The 24,887-nt window shown below is 44.3% G+C and overlaps 1 protein-coding gene across 13 annotated transcripts in view; it reads right to left on the reverse strand.

Annotated features, from left to right (window-relative positions):
• frya (furry homolog a (Drosophila)) overlaps positions 1-24,887 on the reverse strand; it is a 48,934-nt gene that overhangs the window by 8,352 nt on the left and 15,695 nt on the right. For 6 of the 13 annotated variants that reach the window (XM_034603952.1, XM_034603943.1, XM_034603949.1 and 3 more), the window contains exons 3-52: positions 22,115-22,168; positions 21,207-21,346; positions 20,988-21,078; positions 20,736-20,815; positions 20,556-20,636; positions 19,495-19,663; positions 19,113-19,205; positions 18,907-19,005; positions 18,199-18,300; positions 17,801-17,904; positions 17,211-17,319; positions 17,014-17,100; positions 16,555-16,726; positions 16,326-16,458; positions 16,109-16,216; positions 15,600-15,855; positions 15,255-15,437; positions 15,086-15,172; positions 14,231-14,490; positions 13,575-13,764; positions 13,180-13,304; positions 12,674-12,731; positions 12,438-12,529; positions 12,131-12,303; positions 11,524-11,684; positions 11,116-11,226; positions 10,330-10,484; positions 9,933-10,035; positions 9,666-9,837; positions 8,882-9,138; positions 8,652-8,798; positions 8,383-8,551; positions 8,170-8,260; positions 7,990-8,072; positions 7,371-7,521; positions 7,033-7,136; positions 6,602-6,787; positions 5,626-5,824; positions 5,044-5,165; positions 4,775-4,962; positions 3,780-3,874; positions 3,115-3,695; positions 2,802-2,899; positions 2,547-2,717; positions 2,290-2,430; positions 1,638-1,817; positions 738-884; positions 490-564; positions 234-404; positions 70-78 (exon numbers count right to left, since the gene is read on the reverse strand). In XM_034603952.1, coding sequence (XP_034459843.1) covers positions 70-78; positions 234-404; positions 490-564; positions 738-884; positions 1,638-1,817; positions 2,290-2,430; positions 2,547-2,717; positions 2,802-2,899; positions 3,115-3,695; positions 3,780-3,874; positions 4,775-4,962; positions 5,044-5,165; positions 5,626-5,824; positions 6,602-6,787; positions 7,033-7,136; positions 7,371-7,521; positions 7,990-8,072; positions 8,170-8,260; positions 8,383-8,551; positions 8,652-8,798; positions 8,882-9,138; positions 9,666-9,837; positions 9,933-10,035; positions 10,330-10,484; positions 11,116-11,226; positions 11,524-11,684; positions 12,131-12,303; positions 12,438-12,529; positions 12,674-12,731; positions 13,180-13,304; positions 13,575-13,764; positions 14,231-14,490; positions 15,086-15,172; positions 15,255-15,437; positions 15,600-15,855; positions 16,109-16,216; positions 16,326-16,458; positions 16,555-16,726; positions 17,014-17,100; positions 17,211-17,319; positions 17,801-17,904; positions 18,199-18,300; positions 18,907-19,005; positions 19,113-19,205; positions 19,495-19,663; positions 20,556-20,636; positions 20,736-20,815; positions 20,988-21,078; positions 21,207-21,346; positions 22,115-22,168 — 7,113 coding nt within the window. The remainder of the gene's footprint in view (positions 1-69; positions 79-233; positions 405-489; positions 565-737; positions 885-1,637; positions 1,818-2,289; positions 2,431-2,546; positions 2,718-2,801; positions 2,900-3,114; positions 3,696-3,779; positions 3,875-4,774; positions 4,963-5,043; positions 5,166-5,625; positions 5,825-6,601; positions 6,788-7,032; positions 7,137-7,370; positions 7,522-7,989; positions 8,073-8,169; positions 8,261-8,382; positions 8,552-8,651; positions 8,799-8,881; positions 9,139-9,665; positions 9,838-9,932; positions 10,036-10,329; positions 10,485-11,115; positions 11,227-11,523; positions 11,685-12,130; positions 12,304-12,437; positions 12,530-12,673; positions 12,732-13,179; positions 13,305-13,574; positions 13,765-14,230; positions 14,491-15,085; positions 15,173-15,254; positions 15,438-15,599; positions 15,856-16,108; positions 16,217-16,325; positions 16,459-16,554; positions 16,727-17,013; positions 17,101-17,210; positions 17,320-17,800; positions 17,905-18,198; positions 18,301-18,906; positions 19,006-19,112; positions 19,206-19,494; positions 19,664-20,555; positions 20,637-20,735; positions 20,816-20,987; positions 21,079-21,206; positions 21,347-22,114; positions 22,169-24,887) is intronic. The other 7 variants (XM_034603948.1, XM_034603950.1, XM_034603955.1 and 4 more) reach the window with 6 other exon arrangements.

Consider the following 24,887-nt stretch of genomic DNA (forward strand, 5'->3'; position numbering starts at 1 on the left):
CTCCACTTAACTATCTGCATCTCATTTAAGAAACACAGCAAATAGAAAATGTGACATGACTAAACTTACCTGTAGCTCCTGATAGCAAAGAGAATAAAGAGAAAGAAGAAAGCCCATTACACAGAGCAGGCACACCCGACTCAACGCTGCACATCAGCTAATGTTTTTCTGTCTTCTTTTGCTTTTCCTTCCAAAGTTTGAAGGAGGAAAACCCTGGAGATTCTCCGACTCACCTCTCCATCCTCAAGCTCCACATCCAGGAAGTCAAAGTCTCTGAAGACCCTGAACTGCTGCTCCGAGGTGGTGTCGTCCATGTTGTCTGGCTCCCGGGTCCCATCGTCGGAGGACACCAGGCTGGGCTGGTGCTCCATGAGGTCCAGGTCCCCGCAACTGGAGAAGATCACCTGCAGAGAGAAACAAGCGGACAGACATTTAAAAAAAACATTAAATTGGAGAGTGATGAAATTCATAGCATGGTGTGCATCTTACCGAAGGATTTTTTGTGAGCCCCACTTCTTGTCCACACAGAGACAATACGTGCACCAGTTTTTCCCGAGTTCTTTTCTGTAGAGGGCAAGAATAAAATAAAATATTGTGAATACAATTTTAGTTTTATGTCCCAGGACCAAGTGTCTGATGTGATGACATCGTCTCCTTATCCACATCCAGATCACATGTTAATGCCAAGTGTATTATTCAAGTACTACTCTTATTGCCATGGTTTCAAGAAGACTCACCTGAGAGGACTGAGGCCTCTTCCAGCTGACCGGCACCAGGACGTTGTTGGATGTGGATCCCGAGGAGGTAGACGAGGTGGTCCTGCTCTTCACATCTTGGCCCGGAGAGCGCTGAAGGTCATCGTAACGCCGACCGATCACCGGCGTCTGACAGCACGGACACAAACAAACCTGGATGACTTAGGGGAAGTTTTGAAGGAGATAAAGTGCCTCTGTTCGGTCAGTCCATGCCTCTGGCCCCATGGCTGCTCCTGCTTCTTCTGGACTTCCACGTTCAGTGTGAAGTGACATTTTATCAGTGTTCACAGTTTTTATTCCACTTGGCATTCCGGATTCATGAAGCAGCTGAGGAAAAAATAAACCCCCATCTCCTCTGCTTTATCCCTCAGTCTAAATATATCCGGCTATTTTAGGACGTATCAGTGGTTTGTCGAGCGTGTCTCAAGTTTGAATACACATGCTGCCGTCTGTCCACCAGAACTCCCTGAGTCACATACAAAGGACGGCAGCAGAGAGCTGACATCATTTCCTGCCATTCATGAACAACACAAACAGCTCCCTGTCCAGTTCCCACACATGCACCACTCTGTCTGCGTCTTTGACATCACGCTTACAGCTCCGCACTGCGCGGCTAATTGTGTTTACCTTCGCAGCTCTTCGAGCTAATCTCAGGAGGTTTGGCTACGAAGAAATGTCAGCATTAAGGAAGGGGAAGAAATGTTTCCTTTCCAAAAAAGCTCTAAAAGATTCCACACAACCTCAACAAGCACCACACCCTGGAAAATACAGGAAAAAATACAGAGGCACACACACACACACATGTATTAATCCCTCCTCGCTCTACAGGGACTTTAAAACTAATCACTTTCACACTGAAAAGAAAGTCGGAGAATATCTAACCTCAGATATGTCAAAGTGGAAATCCAGAGTTTTCCCCGGCAAGGCCTTGGTGGAGCGTTCCCAGACTCGGCTGATGTCCTCGTAGCAGAGGACACTTTGAGGGGCCGAGGGCTGCACCAGACTGGCCGATCGAGAAACCACCAGCTTCAGGATATTCAGCGCTTCCCTCCAATGGACAGTCTATACTCAACACAGACACACACCAATTCACCCATGCATGCAGGGGGGGGGGAAAAACAAACCAACACAACCATATGTTTAGAAATAAACAACCATATACGTCTTTCTATGTGTTTTAATGAAGCTCAGAGGTGTTCTGGCAGATTCCTCCCAGCAGGAAGCTGAAGGAAAATAGATTCAGTGTGAGAGGCCTAGCCCGCGGCAGTAAGGCGGACTGTTTATAGTTTGGGTGTGTCTACAAATTTACTGCACTGACACACGACAGCTATTTTTTTTTCTCCCCTCACATGAACATTCACAAAAGCAACAAGGAACACAGGACTCTTACTCAGAGCACGACGGCTTAAGATTTCCACTGATCACATCAGATCTAACATCCGCATTTTTTCAATTTCCATGCACTTCTGTCCTTCTAATCACTGCATGAATAAAGAACAAACCAAATATCTGCAGGCGTTTAACTTGAACTCACCTGGACAAACTTCTCAATTGTCTTGAGCACCTCCATGTTGAAGGGTTTGGCTTGAATTCCACCCAGGTCCATGTGACTCAGGAGGCTGTAGATGATCTGTAGAAGCGTCTGCTGCATACTGGGTAGACCTTTCTCCAGCAGCTGTTACAAGAGAATTATAAAAAAAACATTAATTTCAGAAGCTGCAATATACTTTTTCGTGGAACCCTTTTATTTGGCTCAGGAAACACACGATCAGCTGATACGGCTGCACTAACCTCGACCATGTAGGTGACCAGGCGGAGGGTGATATCCGAGAAGGCCTCGTGGAGATATCGACACACCACATTGACCCAGGAGAAGCAGTCTCGTGTGTATGAGCGCGTTTTATACAGGGACATGACGTGAGCGAGGTTGGAGAGCTTGGAGTTCTTCTCCTCAAGGCAAACCTACGAACCACAAAGTGCTTTAGCTTAAAGAAATGTAATTATCTGTGAGACAAAGTGAGGATAGAGACGTTAACGGATCCGAACCTGGGCGATCCTCTCAGCAACGTCTTGACAGAAGAGCGAGGGGCCGTCAAAGTTCTGCACGAGATGTGGAAGCAGGCAGAGAACGTTCAAGGGAAAACCTATTGGATCAAAATAGAGGAAATAATTAAATATTTCACGTGACAAATCATTTTGAAGAGAAGTTCACTGGAATGTAATTTGGGGAGGTGGATTTAGTTTTCATGTGACCTTGTTATTTGTCTGAAATCTAAAATTACTGTATAAGAAAAAGTCTACGAGCATGAAATGAATATGATCTGCTTCAAATCCACATGCATTGATCCCTGCAGTGTACCTATGGCCTGTGAGGTGTCCACTACAGGCACTCGTGAGACAGGTGTGAGTTGGCAGAAGAGCTGAAGCGTGAGGTCGGTGGTGGACACGGAGGTGAAGCCTTTCAGCAGCAGCTGCTGCAGCCCGCTGAAGCTGCTCCATTTCAGCTGAGTCTGCAGCTTCTCCAGCTTCTCCCTGTTCTCCTGTTTGTCCAGCGACATGTGGCCCAGTAGCTTATTCAACAGTCTCAGAGACATCTGATACTCAAACTCAAAGTCCGACTCCATCAGTGACACCGCCACCCAGAAGATGGTGGCCAACAGGTTGCTGGGGTGGTTGATGTTGGCCGGGTCCGTGACGTTGTCTTTGGATGAGGACAAGCTGCGGGCCTTGGCTAAGAAGCCCGTTTTTTCACAGGCCTGGATTCGGTCCAGCGTGGCGCTGCGGGGAGGATCAGACCATCTGTCCGCCTCTCCAAACTTCTTGGGGACAGAGGAGCTCCTCTGATGTGTGCTCCGCTCCTCTCTTCTGAGATTGAGCTGCCCCGTGCTGTTCCTGTTCGACAGCAGCTTGAAACTTGTCAGGAAATCCGGAGATGAGGCTCTGGAATCGAACAAACAATAAATTAAAGTTACTATATTTCCTCTCTTTTCATATAGACACTCTGTACTAAGAGAAGACGCAAACCTCGTCAAGATCGCCATGAGGTCATTGTTCTTCAAACATTCAGCCAAGTTATCCACCACAGATTCCAGTGTGAGTAATACTTCCATCACGTAGCCCTGCGAGAGAGAAAAAAAGCACACAACTGCAGTTTGGGGAGATTTTCTTGTATTTACTTGTTTCGACAACTTGATTAATCGCCGAGCATTTCATTACAGGGAAAAGCTTGTCGCTGTGAACTATGTGGAGAATTAATCACAACACCAGCGGCTCACAGGCTCCATTTGATCTGATGAAGTTAGAAAGAGGTCATGTTTTCAGTCCGGCTTGTTTTACTCTCTGACTGCAGGATTTAAAAAAAAGATAACACATGGATTTGAATAATTTGTGATGGTCAGATGTGACAGATATAATATGTCATAAGATGATGATTCATTTTAATGCTGTGTTTGTGTGCTCGTAAGAGGAAGGAAGGAAGGAAGGAAGCACAGGCGGAAGATACTCCTGCTTCAACAACTCCACTCCTGCTGTAAATCATATTGCTCATTGGAATTCCACAGTGATAAATATGGAAATAAATAAGAATACATTGATTATTTCTAAATACTAATTAATTAATTTATGCTTAAAGGTTCAGTGTGTAGAATTTAGTGACATCTAGTGTTGAAGTTTCATGTTGCAGCTGAACACCCCTCACCTCACTCTCCTCTTCGCAAAATGAAAGAGAACCTGTGGTAGCCTTCAGTCGTCATAAAAACTCAAAAGGTGTTTAGTTTGTCCAGTTTGGGCTACTGTAAAAAACATGGCGGCCTCCGTAGAGAGGGCCCACTCCAGATGTAAATTAAGTTTTTTAATATAAAGGGATCATTCTAGGGTAAAGAAAGCAACAATTCGTACAATTTGATGAAACACACTGGATTATTTTATATTCAATTTCTGCCAATAGATCCCTTTCAGCTAAATCTTACACACTGAACCTTTAAGGCTGTGAAATCCACATACACACACAGACCACTAACCTGCACTTCTTCTCCATGTTCACCCACGACCTCCACCAGCCTCGAGAGCAGGTCGGACACGGCGTGGGCGGAGAGGGGCTGACGCAGGGCTCGAAACACCTGGAAGGAGCGGCCGGCGTAGTGGCGTGACGAGCTGCACAGGGCCGTCTGCAGCGCCACGTCACTGAGCTGCTGCTCCAGGTGGAAATCTAACATCGGACAAAGAGGTGATTTATTCAGTGGTAAAGACAGGGCTTTGTAGTGTGATGCATCTGTCATGGCAGTGTTACCTGACTTGGAGTCTTTGAACACAGACACCACGTGTCGCAGAAAGTTTGTCAGCTGCCCGGTGCTTTTTGAGATTTGGTTCTTTGGGGAAATGTCTTCATGGGACCACAGCGGTCCAAACGCTCTGTAAAACAACAGTTAATTAAAGTCACTAACAACAAACATATACAGTCTGGTACAGTCGAGGTCTGCTTTGGTAAAACTGGTTCATTTAGCTGATTATTCTAAATAACCTGCCACTGTGCTTTATTTTTAAAGTACAGTTGAAGTACAGTTGAACTTTAATCCAATATAATCCCTTAATTTTTCCAAAGAGTTTGCAATGTTTAGTATTTTTCATGCATCACAACTTTAACATCAAATCTACTTCTAAGAATCTGTTGCATTACACATACAGCACCACTAGGTGGTAATCTCCATCTAGAAATATGAAAAAGTGCATCAGTGTATCAGAAAGTTATTTCTGATTGGATCTATGAAACTTTTTTGCTGCATGTCATGTTTTTATTGTGTGAAATAAAAATCCATTATCTGCCTGCACACTCTTCTAACAGGGAAACGAGAGCACATATGGATACGAGTACCTTGTGGATAAAAACTCAATGAGCTTGTTAGTCTTCTCATCGATTTTATTGGAAGCCACCAGCTCCTCCACCTCCTGTGAGATCTCGGGCAGGTTGTTGCTGCTGCCCCCCAGACTCAGACTGGACGAGGTCGAGGAGGAACTCAGACCAGAGTCTGGTACGGGAGACGCCTGACCCTCCCGCAGGAAGTCAACACCTGCTGAACACAGCAGAGGAACAGGTGAGCGATTAGAACCAGGTCACAGTGGATAATTTCATTTTGCTGACATGCAGCTGGAGATGACGGGAAAGAACATGAAGGGAGCAGCATGAGCCGTGTTTTAACATCTGGAACGTCTGGAATTTGAATCGATTAGACTTAAGACAGTATCTATTTAACGTGTTTGTCTCATGGGTGTAACTACTAAGTTGCTGCACACCTCATCTCCTTTTTAGTAAATCAACAAATATAATAAACATCTGAGTGAGGACATTACAAATAGAAACTGGAAGTTTTCTTTGGATCTCCACAGCCGTGCTATCAGTGTGTGGCATCTCTGTAAACAAGTCATTATTTTTAGCACAGTGTGCAAGTTGTATTCAAATGGTCTCTACTCTGGACATTACAGAATGTCTAGACATTTAAAAAAATATATTGTCGGGGGGGAGGAGGGGAGCCAAACCAGCCTGTCCGAGCAGATGGTCCCAAATTGGGCAAAGGGATAAAAATAGCAGCGTGGAATGTTTTAATCAAGAGCTTTGATGTCCTCTGTGCTCAGTGTTGCTTTTGGTGCAGTGTCCAAATATTTTCTCCCTTGATAAGACACTTATCTATTCACTGAAAGGAATGTTACCTCCCAATGTGCAACTTTATCGTAAAGCGCCAAACCGCTACGACAACTGGACCCAGTTCTACCTCAGCTTTTTAGTAAAGTGTGAGTTGTACTTTAGAAAAGTCCAAAAAGGTGATTTAAGGAGTATATATGTTTTTTTTTACCAGAAGGTGAATTCTCCGGCTGAAGACTTGGTTTACAGGTGAGGGTCTTGGTGCCGTTGATCTCACGTGTCTGCAGTAAGACTGAGGCGATGGCCTGGAAGTTGTTTTTACAGGACAATGTGATGAGCAGATGGAGGAGGAGACGTTTGCTGTGCTCAAACACCTCCGGACGGTAGTGGTCCATTCCTGGAGAGAGGAACAGACCAATCAGAAAAACTCTAAGACAAGTTGTAAGAGTTTCTTTTCAGGTTCCTCTCCTGGTTTCACAGCATTGATCTCATACTCTAGAAAAATGAAACTATCTGATATCACCGGGTTAAATTTAAAAGATGTCCTCAGGAAAAGCATCTCAAACTCAATAGTCATGATGAGATTTGTACTGTATCACATAACATGCAATTACACAGTGACTAATTGTAGAATAAACTCACCCAAAAACAAGGCATGGAGCAGTAAAGGCAGGTGCATGACCCAGTCCTCTCTCACACTGTGATCCACCACCATCTCTGTCATTAAGATGACAGCTACATTACACCTAGAATGAACAAAAACACGTACAATAAAGTTAAATGTATAACACATTTTAAAACACGCACAGCACAAAAAAGCAAAAAAAAACATTTGACTTATTAAATATCAAACATCAGTTTAATTGTTGATCTCAAATGTCCCTTGAAAATCCTTATGAGTGACTCGCAGAAGTGTTTAAAGACTCGGACTCAAGGATCAGAATGAGCACATCTTGCTTTGATGTATGCAGTCGTCTAACCTGTGCAGGGGTCCTCTGGGAGTGATGGTCTCTGGCAGAAAGTCCACCAGCGGAGCCCAGCATCCTCCATTCACAGGCATGGGCAGCGAATGGGGCTGATTGGTCTCAATGATGACTACCAGCCAATCGGCGTATGGAGGAAGTGGATCACCTAAACGGTCACAGAATAATGTTTTCATTTATGCTTCCTGACACATGTTGTAAAACCCACAATCACAAATGTGTTTGTAGTCTCTGCAGCTGAACATGGGAGGCAGATAGATGACGACACAGAAGATTCATTTAAATACTGCTCAAAATATAATTTTATTGAAGAGGACATCAATCTTCAAGGTGTTTCTTGTTGCCAGACTTTTCTTGCTATCATTAGTCTGCGAGACCAATTCAGCCCCAGAGAGTGGAACAAACTTGATTTTGGGTCACTGGCAGCAGTGCAGAGGCCCCGGGCTCCACTACTTTTATTTGAGTGCCAGTTCTCACAGAAGCCCTTTGAGAGCCCAAGGCTGCTCTGCATTGCTCATACATTATCAATGCCATCATGCTGGTCACCATCTTCCCCTCCGGAAACCCGGCCTGTGAATTCCACACTCACCAGGCTATGAAAAACAAAAACACTCACTCTTATCGTCGTCGTACGATCCTCCTGAGCTGTTGCTGTAGCGTGATTCCAGGCGGTTGTGTGCTCGCATTATGTGGCCCAGTCTGAGGTCAGAAAAAATAAATCTTTATGACGGGTATTTCTAATAAAACTGTATCGTAATTCATAAAATGAGCTGTAAGAACTCATTGCCTCATGTACCTGTCCTCATTATCTTTTACGGTCTTGTTATCATCTGGATCTGGGAAGTTTTCCTGGCAGGCAACAACAGTGTTGCTGCTTGATGTGGTGCCTGGAAAACCAACAAGAAAAGACTTAAACACTTATGTTTTACAGTACAAGTCTGAGCATGAGCTTTAACACCAATTCTCCTGCATATTCACACTATGTCTTTCTAGTGTGTAGTAAATGTACCTGAAGCTGCTGTGGAGATCTTGCTTGTGGCAGAGAAGCGATAGAAAGGAGGGCTATCACAGTGCTGCACCACAGGGTTGACTGGATCCGTTTGCTGTAACTCGAATATCAACTCCTCCATGGTTTGCATGGTGTTGTTCCGGCACAGGTAGATCACCACCTTCTTTATCTGGACAAACGTATCACAGAATATCCATGAGAAACCGAAAAAAAGGGAAATAAGTAGGTACAGAACATTTTCCAGCTTGTCTAAATAATATATATCTTACATATGGCAGGAGAGTGGTGTCACTGCTGACACCACATAAGCTGATGAGAAACTGGAGTGTGGTTCTCAGATTGTTGCTCCACTTGTCATTGCTCACTAGAGCGTTCCAGGCGTTCTCCATCTCCGGTCCAGGCAGCTCGTCTCCATACTGAGGGAGAACACCGCATCACGTTAGCTGCACTGACCCTAGATCAACCCTGTGTCGTTTGTATTTCCACAACATGACTTTACCTTGGCTGTCATGAACATGAGGTTATTGAGAACCATGGATGTGGCTTGCAGGGAGCCCCAGCCGCTGCCCTTCAGCTGGTGCGATGAGCCGGTGCTGGTCGTGCGGCTCGAAGCATCATAATCCGAGGTGCATGGCGTGAAGGCCGGGAGCAGCAGGCCGCTGTCCACCAGCTCGATGTTACTGAGCCAGGGCAGGAGGTAGGTCAGCATGATCTGCCTCCCGTTGGGATGGGTGCTGGGGAACCTCTGGCTAACCTCTGCAGCAAGTAGAGGGAAGGCAATAATACCATCAGAATAACATCAGCGGGCGCTGCGGTGCTTCAATCCTATGGCTAAATCAAACATATACTGCATTCTCAGTTTCACCATAATGGCCAGTTTAATCCCGATCCGCATATATATTCAACTTAAATCGGGGGGGGGAGTCCCTCAGGGAAATTAAGCTCCTAGTGTTACTGTGGTCAGTGGGAGTGTCCACAGATACAGTAAGTGTCCTGGAGATGAAGGCTTCTTTGGAAGAGGAGGGAGTATTTAGTGGGAAACCATGAGAAGATAACAAGTCTGTGAGAGTATTACAGCAGGCTTAAATACCACGGTTAACCCTGCTGTAACCACACACACACACACACACACACACACACACACACACACACACACACACACACACACACACACACACACACACACACACACACACACACACACACACACACACACACACACACACACACACACACACACACACACACACACACACACACATATATATGAAAGAAACAGTGACCTGAGAATAGAGGAAGCGTGAGTTCAGGGTACATCCTCGCCAGCTGGCTCGACAACTGAGGCAGGGAGACACTGTACAGTGGCGGCAGCGGACCATGAGTGCCGTACAGGATACTGCCCGGCTTCTGCTCTGTGATCCTCTTCGAGTAAACGAACAACTTAGCTTCGAGAATCTGCCCGAAGAAAGAGGGGAAATGTGTCACTTACGTCCGTACACACACGCCAAACTGCACAGCAGCGCAACACACGGTGGTGGTGTGTGTCTCACCTGCATTAGCTGCATTGATATCTCATAGATTTCTCTGCTGGTGTCTGAGGCCTTGAAGAGCACCAGATTCAGCAGTGTGACGATATCACTCTGGTAGTTCCTGCTAACGAAGGAAGAGAGAGGAAGTATTAACTATGAATTCATGTTCCATTATTAATAAAATCAATGCAGAGTCTTCCACAGTACGCTTCTGTTAATGCCTCTGAGATAAAGCACGAGGTGGAAGCCAGACAAACAGTGAGCTCTCTGAGACCAGTGGTTTTCTCACTTCCATAAAAAAAATCTGAATGGGCATGAAAATAGGGCAAATAATTTCATAGCTTCATCTCAAAAGAGTGACACAGGAAAATAAATACAGATTTGCACAGATGACAAGGGAGGTTGTGAGATCTTGTACCTGCTGCCACAGACTGTGGCGATGGCTTTGAAGCAGCCTGAGGCGAGCTGGTGGGAGCCTGTGTAGCAGCGATCCACGGCCCAGTTGAAGAGGTTGACCTGGTCGGCGTTGAGCTCCAGGAGCAAGATGACGACTTCGCAGCCAAGTTGATGGACCTGAGATACCGAGACAGACGCCCTTGAATTTCACAGCTTTTCTCCCACTTTTAAATGAGTGAATGTCTGAGGCATCATTTCACTGTATCTTAAAAGAACCAAGGATTCAGTGTAAAATTATTACTACCAGTACTTGGTTACCTTGACGACCACTCAAAGCGCTTTACAGTACATTTTATTGCCATTCACCCACACACAGTCAAACAGCGCATCTATGGGCAGCACTTTTTCTATGAGGTGCAATTCAGGGTTCAGTATCTTTCCCAAGGACACTTCGGCATGCAGATGAAGAAGACTGGGATGGAACCGCACGTCTTCTGGTTGGAACACGAACGGCTCTACCCCCTCATTCACAGCCCCCCCATAGATTAATTTATTATTAAAAAACATGGGGCCTTAAAGTCATTTGCCCTGAGTAAAAATGTTTGAAATAAACATTCGGGTGTGTTTAATTTCTCTACTTTGAAAGAAAAACTCTCCTTCACTATTTGCCAGCACACCTGCAGGATAATGGGCGAGCACTTGGCAGGGTGGTCTCGTGTCGGGCTTTTCTAAAGCAGACTTCAGAAGGGGCTTTCTGGGTCAGCTCTTTGTTTGAGCGCAGCACAGTGGTTAAGGTTTGGCCACATACCCGCTGGTCCTGGCAGGCGAGAATATTATCCAGCCACTTATAGAGGTATCCGTCTGGAGAGAGGCCCACGTTATCAAACACGGGCCCACAGCACAGCACAGCAGACATGGCCTGCAAGAACAAGCATCGGTCAGGGATACACGCTGCAGGGTTTGACACACAAGACAAGCTTTTTTTTATTCCTGACACAGGTCTTTGGCTGTGTTGAAAAATAACAGCAAGACGAGAGATGTACTAATCTAATGTTGGTGCACTGCAGTTCAGGGGAGAGTGTACTTAGGTTTGTGTTTGATTTGTGGGTGGAGATGAGTCCGTACCAAACAACTGAATAACATTTGCTGAGCTATCTTGGCACAGCACAGGTAAGAAAACAAGTCTGAGGGTGTTATTAGATGGATCTTTTTTTACCTTTAGTGCACAGTATTGGTATCTCGTGATCTGGTGGTTCCTGTCACTGTAGCGGTCCAGAGGTGTGAACATGATGCTGAAAGGGCCGGCCCACTGACTGAAGAGGATGAAGAGGTGATGTCGCAGGCTCTGCTGGGGAAACAGGAAGCGCCTGTGGTGCACTGGGGAGGAAGAGGAGGACGGCTGTTACAGGGGTCGCTCGTTGACAGAATAAAGAGTCTGCAAAAGTATTCCATGTATTTTAAATTATTTACTAATGATGATAATACGATGTTGCTTGACAGATCGTTAGCCGTTCACTGGAGATGTGTGTATGTTTGGAAGCCTGTGAGTCATCACCTCCCTCTGTCCGCAAGCTGCTCTATTTTTGGATCAACTCCCCTTGGGCTATATGTCTAAATCAAGATCAATGTCAAGTGACTTGTGCTCCATCCATCCTGTGCTAACTCTATCCACATGGAAGCCTATTACATAATTCACGCTGCACAAATGGGTGAAAAGGACAGATGGATGGTGTTTATTCTGTAATTTATCAATCTAACCTGCAGAGCATTGTCACTGACTGGTCGGATAAGTGAAGATGGTGGAGAGATTATTTCCCCAGTACCTGGCACACACTGGATGAGGTTAGCCACCATGGCGCTGAAGTGAGCCCGGATGTCCTTGAGGATCTCGGCGTCTTTGTCATTCTCAGCCTCCAGGAGCATCCGCGTTAGATCCACATACTCCAGGAACAAAGCGCCCAGGGCGAGGGTGTCACGTTCCAGAGCTCCGTTTGTACTGGCAGAGCACAAACAGTGGAGACGCACAATGAAACAGGCTCAAAGCAAACAGTGTGTAACAATAATATTTGTGTAAAAAAGGGAATTGTGTAAAGGCAGGTAACTTTGTTTGTATAGCATCGTAACGCTAACCTGTCACTGATGACGCCTGCATCAGCCAGCAGCTCAAAGATCCGCAGCAGCTGCAGTCTGAGCAGATCTCGCCGCTCACGTCGCTTCTTGTTCTACAAAAAGTCACAAAGACAAATTCTTAATGGCAGAAGTCCCAACATCAATATCGTGAAATATTATTTATTGACTAAATTCTCTGAAACGTGGTTCACATGTTACTCATGTTGTGTATTGCATGACAAATATGATCAACCAACCTCAGGCCTTCTCTCTAACGCCTCCTTCATTAGGGGGTGTAACTCCTCGACAAGTTCCCTTTGTGGAGACGGTGAAAATACAAACTCAGTAGGTAAAACGAAAATTCGTCATCAAACAGCTAAATATATAAGTTGACAAAATTAAGTGCAGTAATGTTGTATTTTCGAGGAAAAGAGATTTGAGCTAAAAAAACAAATCAGATTTCTAGGAAAGAATTTCGCCGCAGCTGTAAATGGCGACGGGACACCACTCAACTCAAATCCTCATCTCCACTTTATCGCCACACATCCAGGTCAACATGGACTTAAAATATGGTGAAAATAGTGGATTTCCATTTAGCTGGTTCTGTCTCATTAAGAGACTAAAACCAAAAAACTGCAGCTTAAATCTCTCAATAAGCTATTTCACATATTCAATGTCAATCATGAAATTCAATTGAAACTGGTTTGCTAAGACAATAAAAGTGCTTCAGGTTAGAACATCGAAAGGGCCGTCTGTGATATACCTGAAAATGAGGGAATTGGTGCGACCGAAGCCCAGAACTAATGATTCTGTCAGCTCGATGCTCTCTGCCCTCATCAGAGGAACCAGCTGCTTCAGGAGCCAGGCCACAGACGGGCTCCCGATCACCTGCAACATCACACACACACTTCAGTCAGACACACGCATCTCCCTTTGCAGCGTTAACACCAGTAATTACACAGCGCTGCATTGAGATTCGTGTCAGTACATCTAAGGATATATCAGCTGCCTGTGCCATTCATGCAACGATACAGTAGCCGCAGTGTAATTTGATGCTTTTGAGTTTCAATGTCAACAAGCTCTGCGTGAACACCTGATCCAGCAGAGACAAAGCACTGGGGGAATTAAAAGATCACAGAGGCGCAGGGAGGCAGGGACCTTGTTGTCGTAGCTGACACCGCCGTCAGGTGTGGAAGACGTGATCTCAGGTGTCGACGCTCTCAGGTGGCCTGGGCTCATGATACTGGGCTTGGCAACCCCAAAGCAAAGGATCAGGTAGTTTCTCCACAGGGTGATGTAACCGTCCCCACTGCCAGAGGTGCTGGTCTTCTTTGCATACACAGGGTTACTGGTGAATCATTCAGAAAAGAAACATGATTAGATCCTCATTTTTTATGTAAGTAGGGTATAGGCACACTATATCTTTTTTTCCCTATCTTTATTCAAGAGCGTGGTCTTGTCAACACTACATCTGGCATTCGATTGATTGGGTTATTTTGACAGATTCGTTGAACAACAAAATCCAAGAGCAGAAGGCAAAAATCAGAGAACCGATGATTCACGTGCACACAGAAGTAGCGTGAGTGTGAGGACAAGCTGGAGCGCAGGAGATCTAAGCACAAGCAGGGTTTTGAATGAGAGCGTTACAAAATCTGAACGTGAAATCAACAAGTCCTTTACTCAAACCGCAAGACCACGCTCTTGAATAAAGAGAGGAAAAAAACAACGACACTAAGTAGACATGTAAAGAAAATGTAGAACAAACATGTCTTCTGGTTCCACCTGAACCAACCGTGGTGTTGAGGGACACTTACTTTGGATCCACCAGCGGCATGAGCATCTGCATCCGAGTGAAGGCGTAGGGCCAGGCGTAGCTGAGCGCTGTGGGGCAGTGCTTGGGCAGGTTGTCCTGTCGGAGGAGGCTGTATACACACAGCACCCAGGGGTCCTTCACGGACTGGGCGAAGATCCACACGTGCGAGGGGCTCCTGATGTCGTAGTGACTGTTGACGAGGAGCGCGTTCCACTCCACGAGCCACTGAAGGTCCACGTGGTGGCCAGCTGACTGTGCGGCCTGCAGACAAAGCAAGTGGCTCAGCGGGGGGGAAAGGTCAGGGGTCATGACTGAGGTTGATATCCCATTAGAAACATGTCTATTTGTTCTCTTGTATAGGGTATAAGAGTATAAGGGAGTCATTAAGGGGAAATCCCATGTCAGATATATTTAGAAACACAATTTGGATAATGCATATTCACTTTATTATCCCATTCTCAGTACAATCTGAATGAACCAGCGTCCTGTTGACAGATAGGTGATTAAATAAATGAGAATAAAAAGGTCAACAACTGCTCAGATTAATCTGCTCATTCAGTTTCATGTAAATGAAATAAATAAGCTTCTGTCCAACAGTAAACATAAACAGCATTCACTGTTTTTATAAACCAGATCCCACTTGTGCCTTAATCTAACCCTAAAGTGGCTCAAACAGAAGCTGACACACCTCACGAGCGTCTCACCTTTCTTGTCTTCAGGTCATGTCCCGTGAAATTTGCAAAGCTTGAACAAACTTTTACTCGGGGAAACGAAAAACACATGCAAATAACCTGCAGGCAAATGTTGACTGAGTTTTAGTTCTGGGGCCGTGCCCCAGAGCGAACCACAAACTCACTGTGTCAGAGACGGCGACGTTGACAAAACTTTCCAGGATTACAGGGCTGAGCTGATCCATGATCTCTATCATCGGTTTATCATCATCCTGCAGTTGAAAAAAAACCAGAAACCTCAAAAACCACTCGCTGCAACAGCATCGCCTGCTTCTGCTCTGTCTCTCACTGCACCTCGGTCTGTCCGATGGCCATGAAGAGACTTCGTATCTCTTTGAGAATGGCAATGGCGAGTCTGCGGGTGCTCAGCTGACAGGAGCAGAGCAGCACAAGGGCCAGCCCCTCCACGGCGTGCAGCACGGTGGAGTGAGGACCTCGCTCTGGAGGTGTCTTCGGACTTGGGCTGGTCTGCAGCAGCTGTGGACAGAATCATACAACAGTTGCACGATTAAATGACGACTTCGTACATGAGATTTTCTGCAGCTGTCATTTGTCACGAGGGCAAAAAGCAAATGAGTCAACTAGCGATGAGTAATTCTCTTGTTGAAGTCACAACAACAGACACATTAAGGTGTTTACCTCGGCAGTGTGTATCTTAGCTATGTCCTGGCTCTTCCCTGAGGCGGCCTGCGTTAGTTTCCACTGTGTGAGCAGTTGCAGCAGTAATTTGAGGGAGGAATCCAACAACGCCTGGTGGGTGTCTTGCACGTCGCGCAGGAGGAAGTTTGTGAAGCCGAACAGGACGTCGTCGCGCCAGTCCGGGAAATCCACGAGCAGACTTTGCAAGGAATTCTGGGCAATGAGTCGCAGCTCATCGTCCATGTGGATTGTCAACCTGACAAGGCAAAGACAAAAACATGTTGTCCAGTGTTAGTGAATGTATTTTTGTGTGTTTATTAGCTTGTCCTACTCCTTTGACAATACACTTGTGAAAATAACATTATAATGGGCTTCAAACTAAATACTGAGGTAACAGGAAATCCAGGTGTAACTTTTTTCGGTAGCATTTGATTACACGTCCGTTTAATCTTTTCAGACGGCCGTGTTGCTGAGTCCCAGATGTGCAATTCTATTTAAAGGTGACCCACCGTGAGAGCAGGTCTATGAGCTCAGGCTTGGACATCCCATCAGGCAGGATGCGAGGAACGGCAGCAACACACGTCCTGAACAGGTCGATCTTAGGCTTCCTCTCACCTCTGAAAAAGTCAGATTTTAGGTTAAGTTTAACCAAATTAAACATTGTGTTACTTTATTTGAGAAACGGCATTTTAATAACTTCTGCGAGTTTGTGATTTTCACACTCACGTGATCATGTCCTCGGGCTCCTTGTTCAACATCTGAGCGTTCGTCATCATCATGCAGCGTCCCACCTCCTTGTCCAGGTGTCGGAGGATGTTGTCAATAGCCTTCCGCACGTTGAAATAATACTGAGACATCCCTGGAGAGAAGAAGACAGAGTCAGTGGAGATCACTGTGACATATTGAAGCTGTGTGGATCTGCAGCATGACATTTTCAACAGCCTGTCTCACTCACCAATGACTTTGGCCTCCTCGTCCGTCAGCGTTTTGCTCAGATACGTCTTCTTCACTCGAAGCGTGTTCCCGGAGGGCAAAGTGCAACCGGTATTAGGCATGGGAGGCTCGCCGTCCTTCTGCTGCAGTTTATCGGCTATGACCAGGAATGCTCTGAGGCCGATATTCATTCTCTGGACAGACAAGAAACTAAGTTAAGAAATACAATTCTACCAGTAGCTCCTGCAATCACAGGACGTTACATAGGTTATTATGGGCTTATATTTCAGTCGTTACAAACTGAGACATAAAGTTGTGAATCCAGCAAATACATAGAGCGTCTTTTATGATGTGTCTACTATTTAATTCTCCCTATTTCTTTTTTAAATGAGCTCAGAAGACATTATAAATTTTCAAAGAATAAATAATAAAAACAGCTTTTTCAATTAACATATCATATAAATGAATGTTGATTTCATACCTCTGGATTAAGACTAAAGGCTTTTGCAGGTTTTCCAACACAAAGAAGGTCATATATAATTTCTTTCATGGCAAAATCAAGTCTTTCCTGTAATGAAATGAGGAAGAATGGGTTAAATATGATATAAATTATCCAACAGAGGTTTACATGAAATATAATTTGCATGACGGTGCAGAGAAGCATGTCATTGTGTTCACCTGTGCAATAAACTGGATGATCTTGACGAAGATATTGAGAGGCATGTCTCTAGGTAACACGCTGCGGGATCCTTTGGGGAACAGGGTGGTTACAATGGTGTTGAGGCGGCTGTGAACACAAATAGAAAACTGCATTTAACTGTTTTGTTACCTGCTCCATTAATTAAAAGTTTATTTTGGGCCTATTTAACACATTTTTAAAGTCTGGCTTGACATGTTTGGGATTCCTCATGTGGACTCGGGCTCATAATAACGCCTGTAAACTGCTGATAAACTCGTGGGCGACCAACACTGACGGTGTGGTGTGACCTGACCACTTGCTCTCTGGTGCAGAACAGATTGTTCTTCTCCGTCCCAATGCAAATAAAATGAGTTACAAGGAATGATGATAGAAAACTTTTCACAAATATTTGACATATTAACATTTAATACATTTTTTGTACTAACTAAGACATATTTCTGCCACATTCATTGGAATCTAATTTTTGCTCACTCGAAATTAACATCTCAGGTTTAACAACGAGAATGCAGATTAAAAAAAGAAGTGCACGTCTCTGTGGAGGTGGAGGGCGTGGCCTGAGGATATTTACCTCTGTGTCGCAGTGTTGCTCTCGCACTTAATCCGGATCATGTAGACCCACAGCAGTCGATACAGGGACTCCAGTGCAACACGAGCCATTTTCGGGTCTCGACTCTGTAATAAGAGGCAGAAGAGAATTCTCACAATGACAGTTTATGATATAATAAGAACAACATAGATTCTCTGTAGATCACTGTAATCACACTAAGCCTGTATAAGAAGTTAGAATAATCACAAACTGAGGCATTAAGATAAAAACAACAATGTAACGTGACACTTCTGGTAGACAACTGAATTGGAGGAATGATATTAAGTGGAACAGAGATTGGACACTGGAACTTCCTTTATGTCACCGAATAAATACTCCTCTGTGTGAATTAAAGGCAGCTGATTTCCAAGTGAAATTACCTTGAGATTTGAGAGGCAGTTGTTCAGGAAGACGTGCCATCTGTTGAGGAAGAACTGTTTCTGGCTGACACACAGAAGGCACGTCACCAAAGGGTAAAAAGCCTGCGTAGAGAAGAGAAGGTATTTAGATCTATTTTTAAGTACAGTGCATTGTTATAATAGCATCACACTGACACAGTTTCCACATACAGCGTCATATTTGAGGTTGTGATTTCAGTGCGTTATTTGAATAATTATATATATAAACATGAACCACTTTTCTTTTGAAGACATAATGAAGTTTCTTCCTTTTGTTGTTCTTTTTGCTGACGACACATCACATTAAAATGTGGCGTTCTGCCATAACTGTTTCCTCAGGGGAAAGTAGGGCCTCTGTGTGCAGGCTTCTTCCATAAGGGTTGTTGTCTTTCCTTTTCACTGTGAACGACTGCGGTGAAAGGCTTTATTAAAGACTCTTTAAGGGGGAAGGACATTAAATAGGCTTATACACACTGCACTGCTTTCATGCTTTTAAAAAGGCAGCCTGTCTTCCCTCATAAATAACCTCTAGTGTGGACACTGGCGTCGCAACAGGACATTGCACAAGAGTGACCTTGAAATGCTCGAGGATTAACAAAAGACCACAGACATCTGGGCAATCTAAGCATTCGGCAGAGGGTGTCAAAAACAAACATCCAGTGACAGTTTGTCTCCTGCGAGAGAACTAACCAGCGAGTGCTTCTTTCTGGAGGACAAGTCCAGGGTTGTGTCGTACAAGCTGTCCACGAAGTTCCTCAGGCAGGGCACGTTCACCTCATTCTTCACGGCCTAGGACGGCAGCACACACAAGACACAATCCTCTCCAGGGTGCTGCTCTTTTCCCATTTGAAATGACAGTATTGTGCAATGCATGCAAAAGAAGGGAGAATACTTACAGCGGCAACAGGAACCAAAATTTCAACAAAAAGACCAGCCAAAGCATGTTTAATGTCCTTGTCCTTGACGTCCAGGAAATACTGAGCGCACTCCTGCAGATGAAAGAGAAGAAAGTAGTTCAGCACAAAATAAAAACCGAATTAAATTGAAATCTAATGAGTAGGGTTATAAGAAAAGGGAATAAGAGCATGACAAAGGTAGAAGGATAATCCAGAGAATAAATATATACTAACTAACTATATTTAGCAAAATTTTAAATAAACAATCATCAAAACAAGCCAATACAACAAAAGAAAATAAAGTTTGATAACAAGATTTTATTAGAAGCCAGGCAGGTTTATGATAGATTAAAATATTATTATTTATTGAAGTCTGCTGTACCTGCATGAACTGAAAAGAGGCTTCAAAATCCTCGACGGGATACATCTTAATTCGGAAGAACTTGACCCCCATGATGAGGCTGATGGTGCTCTGGACGACATATGGACTCTGCTCTTTCTGCCGCTGCTCCTTCAGCTCAGTCATAAACTTCTTCTTCACAGCAGGAAACCTGAGAGAGAGAGAGAGAGAGAGAGAGAGAGAGAGAGAGAGAGAGAGAGAGAGAGAGGAAAGCTAAATGAGATTCTATATAAAGACATACCACATCAGCACTTCCACAATAAAAGTTCCTCCACTTGAAATTGTTTAACGTGGGGAGAGAATACACTGATGACGTTTTCAGGGAGATGCCAAAAATATCACCCCCCCCTCGTCTTACCCTCCATATGCAGACTGTGTGTCTGTGCCCCAGGATGAACCCCTGGTCCAGCACCTGAACCCTTGCCCAAACTCAACCAGAGATGGGATTCTTCAACTCGTCTAAATTTAGAGGATAATTCACGAGGAGAGGTCATATGAGCATCTTTTTAGAAAGCAAACACAGCTGTTTCTACATCATATAACAGCATCAATCTCTCTTAACTATGAATCCCATCTGATTAATTGTAGTTTACAGTGAAACCTCCCCCCGACCTCTTTCTTCCTTTCTCGACCTTGGACCAAAGAAAGAAAAATAAAGGCCTCTCAGTGAAGTATCTCCTGCAAGAAATTAAGCAGAGCGCACTTTGGACGGGAGGTATGCGGCGCGCTCACCGGCCATATCTCTATTTTAAGGGATTGTTCCTCGCTGGGATGATATGAAAACTTCAAATAAACAGACATCAATTTCCAGTCCTAGTTTGGTGTGAGGGGGACCTGTCCAAAAGTGTGCCGTCTCCACAGAACGTTCCAGTCTCCTGGAACCGGGGAATGTTTTGCAGAGGCACGAGCAGCGGTAACACACCAACACCAAAACCCAGCGGAGCAGACGATTAAGAATTAACGGCAGATGAGCAAATATGGAAAAGAAGAAATGTATATTATAGTCAATTATATAATCGTGCTTCTGTCCTTGCTATACTTACTTTGACTGTGCTAATACTCCTATCACTTCAGCATAGAGGTCAGCTACAGTGTGCATGTTGCCAGTGTTCGGACCATGATACCTGTGGGGAAACAACATTAAACAAAGAAAAACTAACCTTAGATCAATTCAGAACTGTGACAGACAGAAGGAAATGAGCTGGAGAAAAACAAGATCTTACCCCTCTCTGTATCTAAAGTGCTTAAAGGCGAGGTTAATGACTTCACTGACCAAACTGTCGAGGACTGGGTGGAGCGGCATCTAGTTAAGAATCAGGAGACACAATGGCGTGACGAGGAAAATCCAGAAAAACAACAAACACGCCAATCGTGATAAGTTTTTCAGCAGGATTACATCTCTACTAAGTTTTATATCACAAACTAGTACGATGATCTGTGTCTCGCATGTGCTGCAGAGAGCTAAGTCAAGTCACCTGTTTTAAAACTTCTATAAGAACCAGAGAGAAGATGAAGTCGATGGCCAAGTCCCTCCTTTCAAGTAGGTAATCTCTCTGCTGCTCGTCGCTGTTAGAGAAGAGGAGCAGAAACAAGAGCGACAGGTTTGACACAGTCGCACACTGCAATGCGAGCTTGATGTTCACATGATTGGTGCCACGTCGCTGCGTAAAGAAACCAACTGAGCAAATTCTCACTTCTTGGACTTGGTGTTGGCTCGTGGCCGGTACTCGTGCAGCTCCTCATCGAGTCCGTTCTGTCTTTTGTACCAGTCAAACAAAGTGCGCAGGATGGAGGGGAGACAGTACTCAGCCAGAGAGCTCATGGTGCTTATCATCTGCGGGAACAAGACGTATATATCGTGCAAATGCATGTTTAAGGGAGGTAGTTAACATACCAAAGTAAGAGATAGCAATCAGAGTTTCCTTTGTTTATTTCTACAGTGATTTGAGGAAGAATTTAAACAGGGCTCATTCATTTTCACTATTTCACGTCTGTGTCGTCTAAAGAACAGCTCTTAAATTAAATCCGAGGCTACATTATGGGGAATCGTAGAGTGAGCCAGTGCTCATTGATTCTGTGCAGGGAGACAAGGTGCCAATGGGGCAGCCTCCCTCAGTCTTTGGGGGGAAGGGGAGGGAGCGGAAGGAACGGGCCGGGCACACAGGAAGGGAGGAGAGTCTGGGTTCGGCCGGGGAACACAGCGAGCCCTTCATTCAGCACGGGGCTGGAGAAGAATCCTGGCTCTGTGTGGCTGCTGAATGGCCTCACGCAGCAGCACAAACACACCCCTGTCGCTGTGAAACGGCCCCTCTCTCTCCGCCGAGCCACAGACCTGCTGGACACACCTATACAGCACAGAGCCAGCGCCAGATCTCAAGGTAAACACTGCTGCCCTTGACTGGCTCTGAAAGACCTTTCTGGGGATGTGAGCAGGGCTTTCACCCATTTGCTCTTTCGTGACACTCGAGCAGTATTTAAAACGTGAAAGCTGACTTGCCTGGATGCTCACAGGGTAAAACAGTAAAACACCCAAGAGTTTAATGTGAGTAATGATTCTCAAATTATCATTAAACGAACAAAAGCTTAGTACGCAAGCGCTTACTTGGTCAAACTGAGGATCTTCTCCCCTCTGCAATGACTTCGTTAACGGCTTTTCCTGAAAACACAGAAAAAAAGGACGTCATTTCAAAACTTCTGCAGGTTTTATTATTTGCAGAAATTCCAACAAAGTTCTCCGAAGTTTGGTCTGAAGATCATAACTCTATCCACCCTGTCTGGGGTGTGTGTGTGTGTGTAGTATATTTCTGAACAGGGACTCGATACAGCCCAGCTAATGAGGGGAGCCATCACTCACTGATTCCAGGCCTGAGCAGCAGGGTCAGATATTAAGAGATGGGACATTCATGACAGCTCTCATTATTACACTCTTCTATCATCTGACAGAAAGGCCTCCATGAAGGATTTAAACTGAATTAAACATTAACTTGTCGACTTCCTCTTTTACATTTACAACATTTTAATATTTGATTCATTTTTTGGGACATTTTGGACATAAAGCACAAATTCAACACTTAATTTCTAATCTTGACTGAGAAAGACAGAAAACTATGGAGCCCCGCAAGGGACAAGGAACGAAACAAGTCTTAATTGCGAGATCTGGAGAAAGTTTTGTGAGATCCAAAGAAGTTTTACGACTTGTCAAACTGTTTTAAGACCTCGTAAACGTTAAGATTAATTTACCACATGTGGGAGAGATCCAGAGACTTTTATTTTGATATTGGTGTAACAAAGATAAGTTAAAACAGTGCTCAGCACAAGGCACAGCTTCACAAAGGTGAGAGACATCTGAAAATAATGCGTGTGATTTTAGATCCTTAAAATATTTCATGTAATTTTATCGACACAGGCCTGATGTACGGGGCAAATTGATGTATATATCAAACACTGAGTCATATTTTAGCATAATAATAATTTATCCCATAATCCAAAGCACAAACCAAAGCACCTCCTTTCCTTTTCCTGCTCTGCTCCTCCACATACATCCCTCAGCTGTCTCTATACAGCAGGACAGCACATCACATACTTGATGATTAATCCAAAACAGCCGACTGTCTGATGTCTGACACTGACACTGTGTGGGCTGATAGTCATTTCACTCTCTCTCTCTCTCTTGCAGCTGGAACGCCAGCTAAGCTCGATGCTCTGATGAACCTTTTAGCTTTTTGGACAAATGCTTGAATCTGAGGAGCCCATCTGCCCTGGAAAGTCTATGACTCTTGCAATTTACAGATTGTACCTCCCTTGTCGTGGGCTGATGCAGCAACACTGATTGTTTTCAACCACCTCAGATATTGACTGTATTTTTTGGGCTAAATCAATTTTCTGTAACTTAGATATCGTTTATCTTTCCCCTTTGAAATCTATTTTTGAGTGATTATTTAATACTGACAGCAGATTATAAATTGGGAGATAAATATTCTCGGAGCCTTTCACCAACATATCAGAATGGACGTTTATGGTTGTTGATATGAGAACCTATTAAAATAAATAATTAACACTAAAATTATTAGAACAAACAATGGTGAGAAGATGCAGATTTTTTTATACATTTTACATTAAAACTAAAAATCTTAATTCAAATGGTACATATTTTGTTGTGTTGTGTTTGCTTTTAATTTATAATAATATATAATAAAATTAATGATTAAACTATGAAATATCAAGCCTGAAATACACTTTTTTATTTATTAATCTAAGCAATAATTGCCCATCACTATCAGAAATGTTTTATTCCCTAATATCAATACCAGCCTCTACAGTCCATCTTTGACCATGAACAAATTGGTTAAACAAATTCCACTTAGTGAAGAGACCGAGCCGGGCAGACAACTGTTCGTCAATAACTACAAGGCAATAACTCACTTCCAGTTCCCCACTGAGAGGAAACACATCCTCTTTGTGCCTCTCCAGAGGGTCTGCACACTTTCCCCTGAGGTAATTAACACTTCCCTGCAGACTCGAGGCTAGAGCGACTAACAGCTCCTCATAAATCACACTTCCCTAAAAATGGAGACTGACTGTCCACAGCGGCCCCGAGTAACTTTACACGTCAGCCGTGTGCAAACAGCATCGCGGGAGAACTGGTGGTCAAAAGATGCTACAGAGCATCAGCAAATAAAGCCACGTGTGAGATGAACGACGGCTTCATGCAACATATTTATAGCACTTTTCTTACTTATATAGATCGGCTGGTCATTTTTAGCTGACATTCAGTGCACGACACTAATGTGGTCCTGGGAGCAGGTGGTGAGTGGTGCCCACATTAACGCACGGCGGCTCTTCCCTGTCTGCCTGACTGTCTGCGAACAGAATAATTTATGACAGCTGTTGCCGGCCCCATCCGTTGGCTCCGACCTGCACCGGGCCAAAAGGCTCTCGAAGATTTTATTGGCAGCTTATAGCTTCATCTATTTTTTCCAGCAGTGCTCATTAGTCAGTGTCTTTATTATAGAACAAAACTAGAATGGAACTCAGTGGAGTGCATACCTCCCCCAACCCCGAACAATCCTACACATGTTCGTCTAGGAATATAAAGGAGGTGGTCTGGTAATCTAAATTATTTTGTGTCACAAAACCGATCTGCCACTTAATCAGCATTGCAGTGTATTGGGTTCTTCCAAGACCCAGGCCTGATCCCTCCATCAAGTTGGGAGGCAATCGCTTTAGTTTAGGTTTTGCAAAGTCCTGCTAAGAGTTAGAGTTAAACAGACCAAACATAACTTCTACCAACAGAGAAAGAGACACTTTCCTCCTCAACAATCAGGTTTGACTGTTTTTCTGAGAGTCTCAGATGCAGCTAACAATGTTTTTTAAAA

This window comes from Hippoglossus hippoglossus, chromosome 13, assembly GCF_009819705.1.
Source record: "Hippoglossus hippoglossus isolate fHipHip1 chromosome 13, fHipHip1.pri, whole genome shotgun sequence".
In the NCBI taxonomy this organism is placed as follows: Eukaryota; Metazoa; Chordata; class Actinopteri; order Pleuronectiformes; family Pleuronectidae; genus Hippoglossus; species Hippoglossus hippoglossus.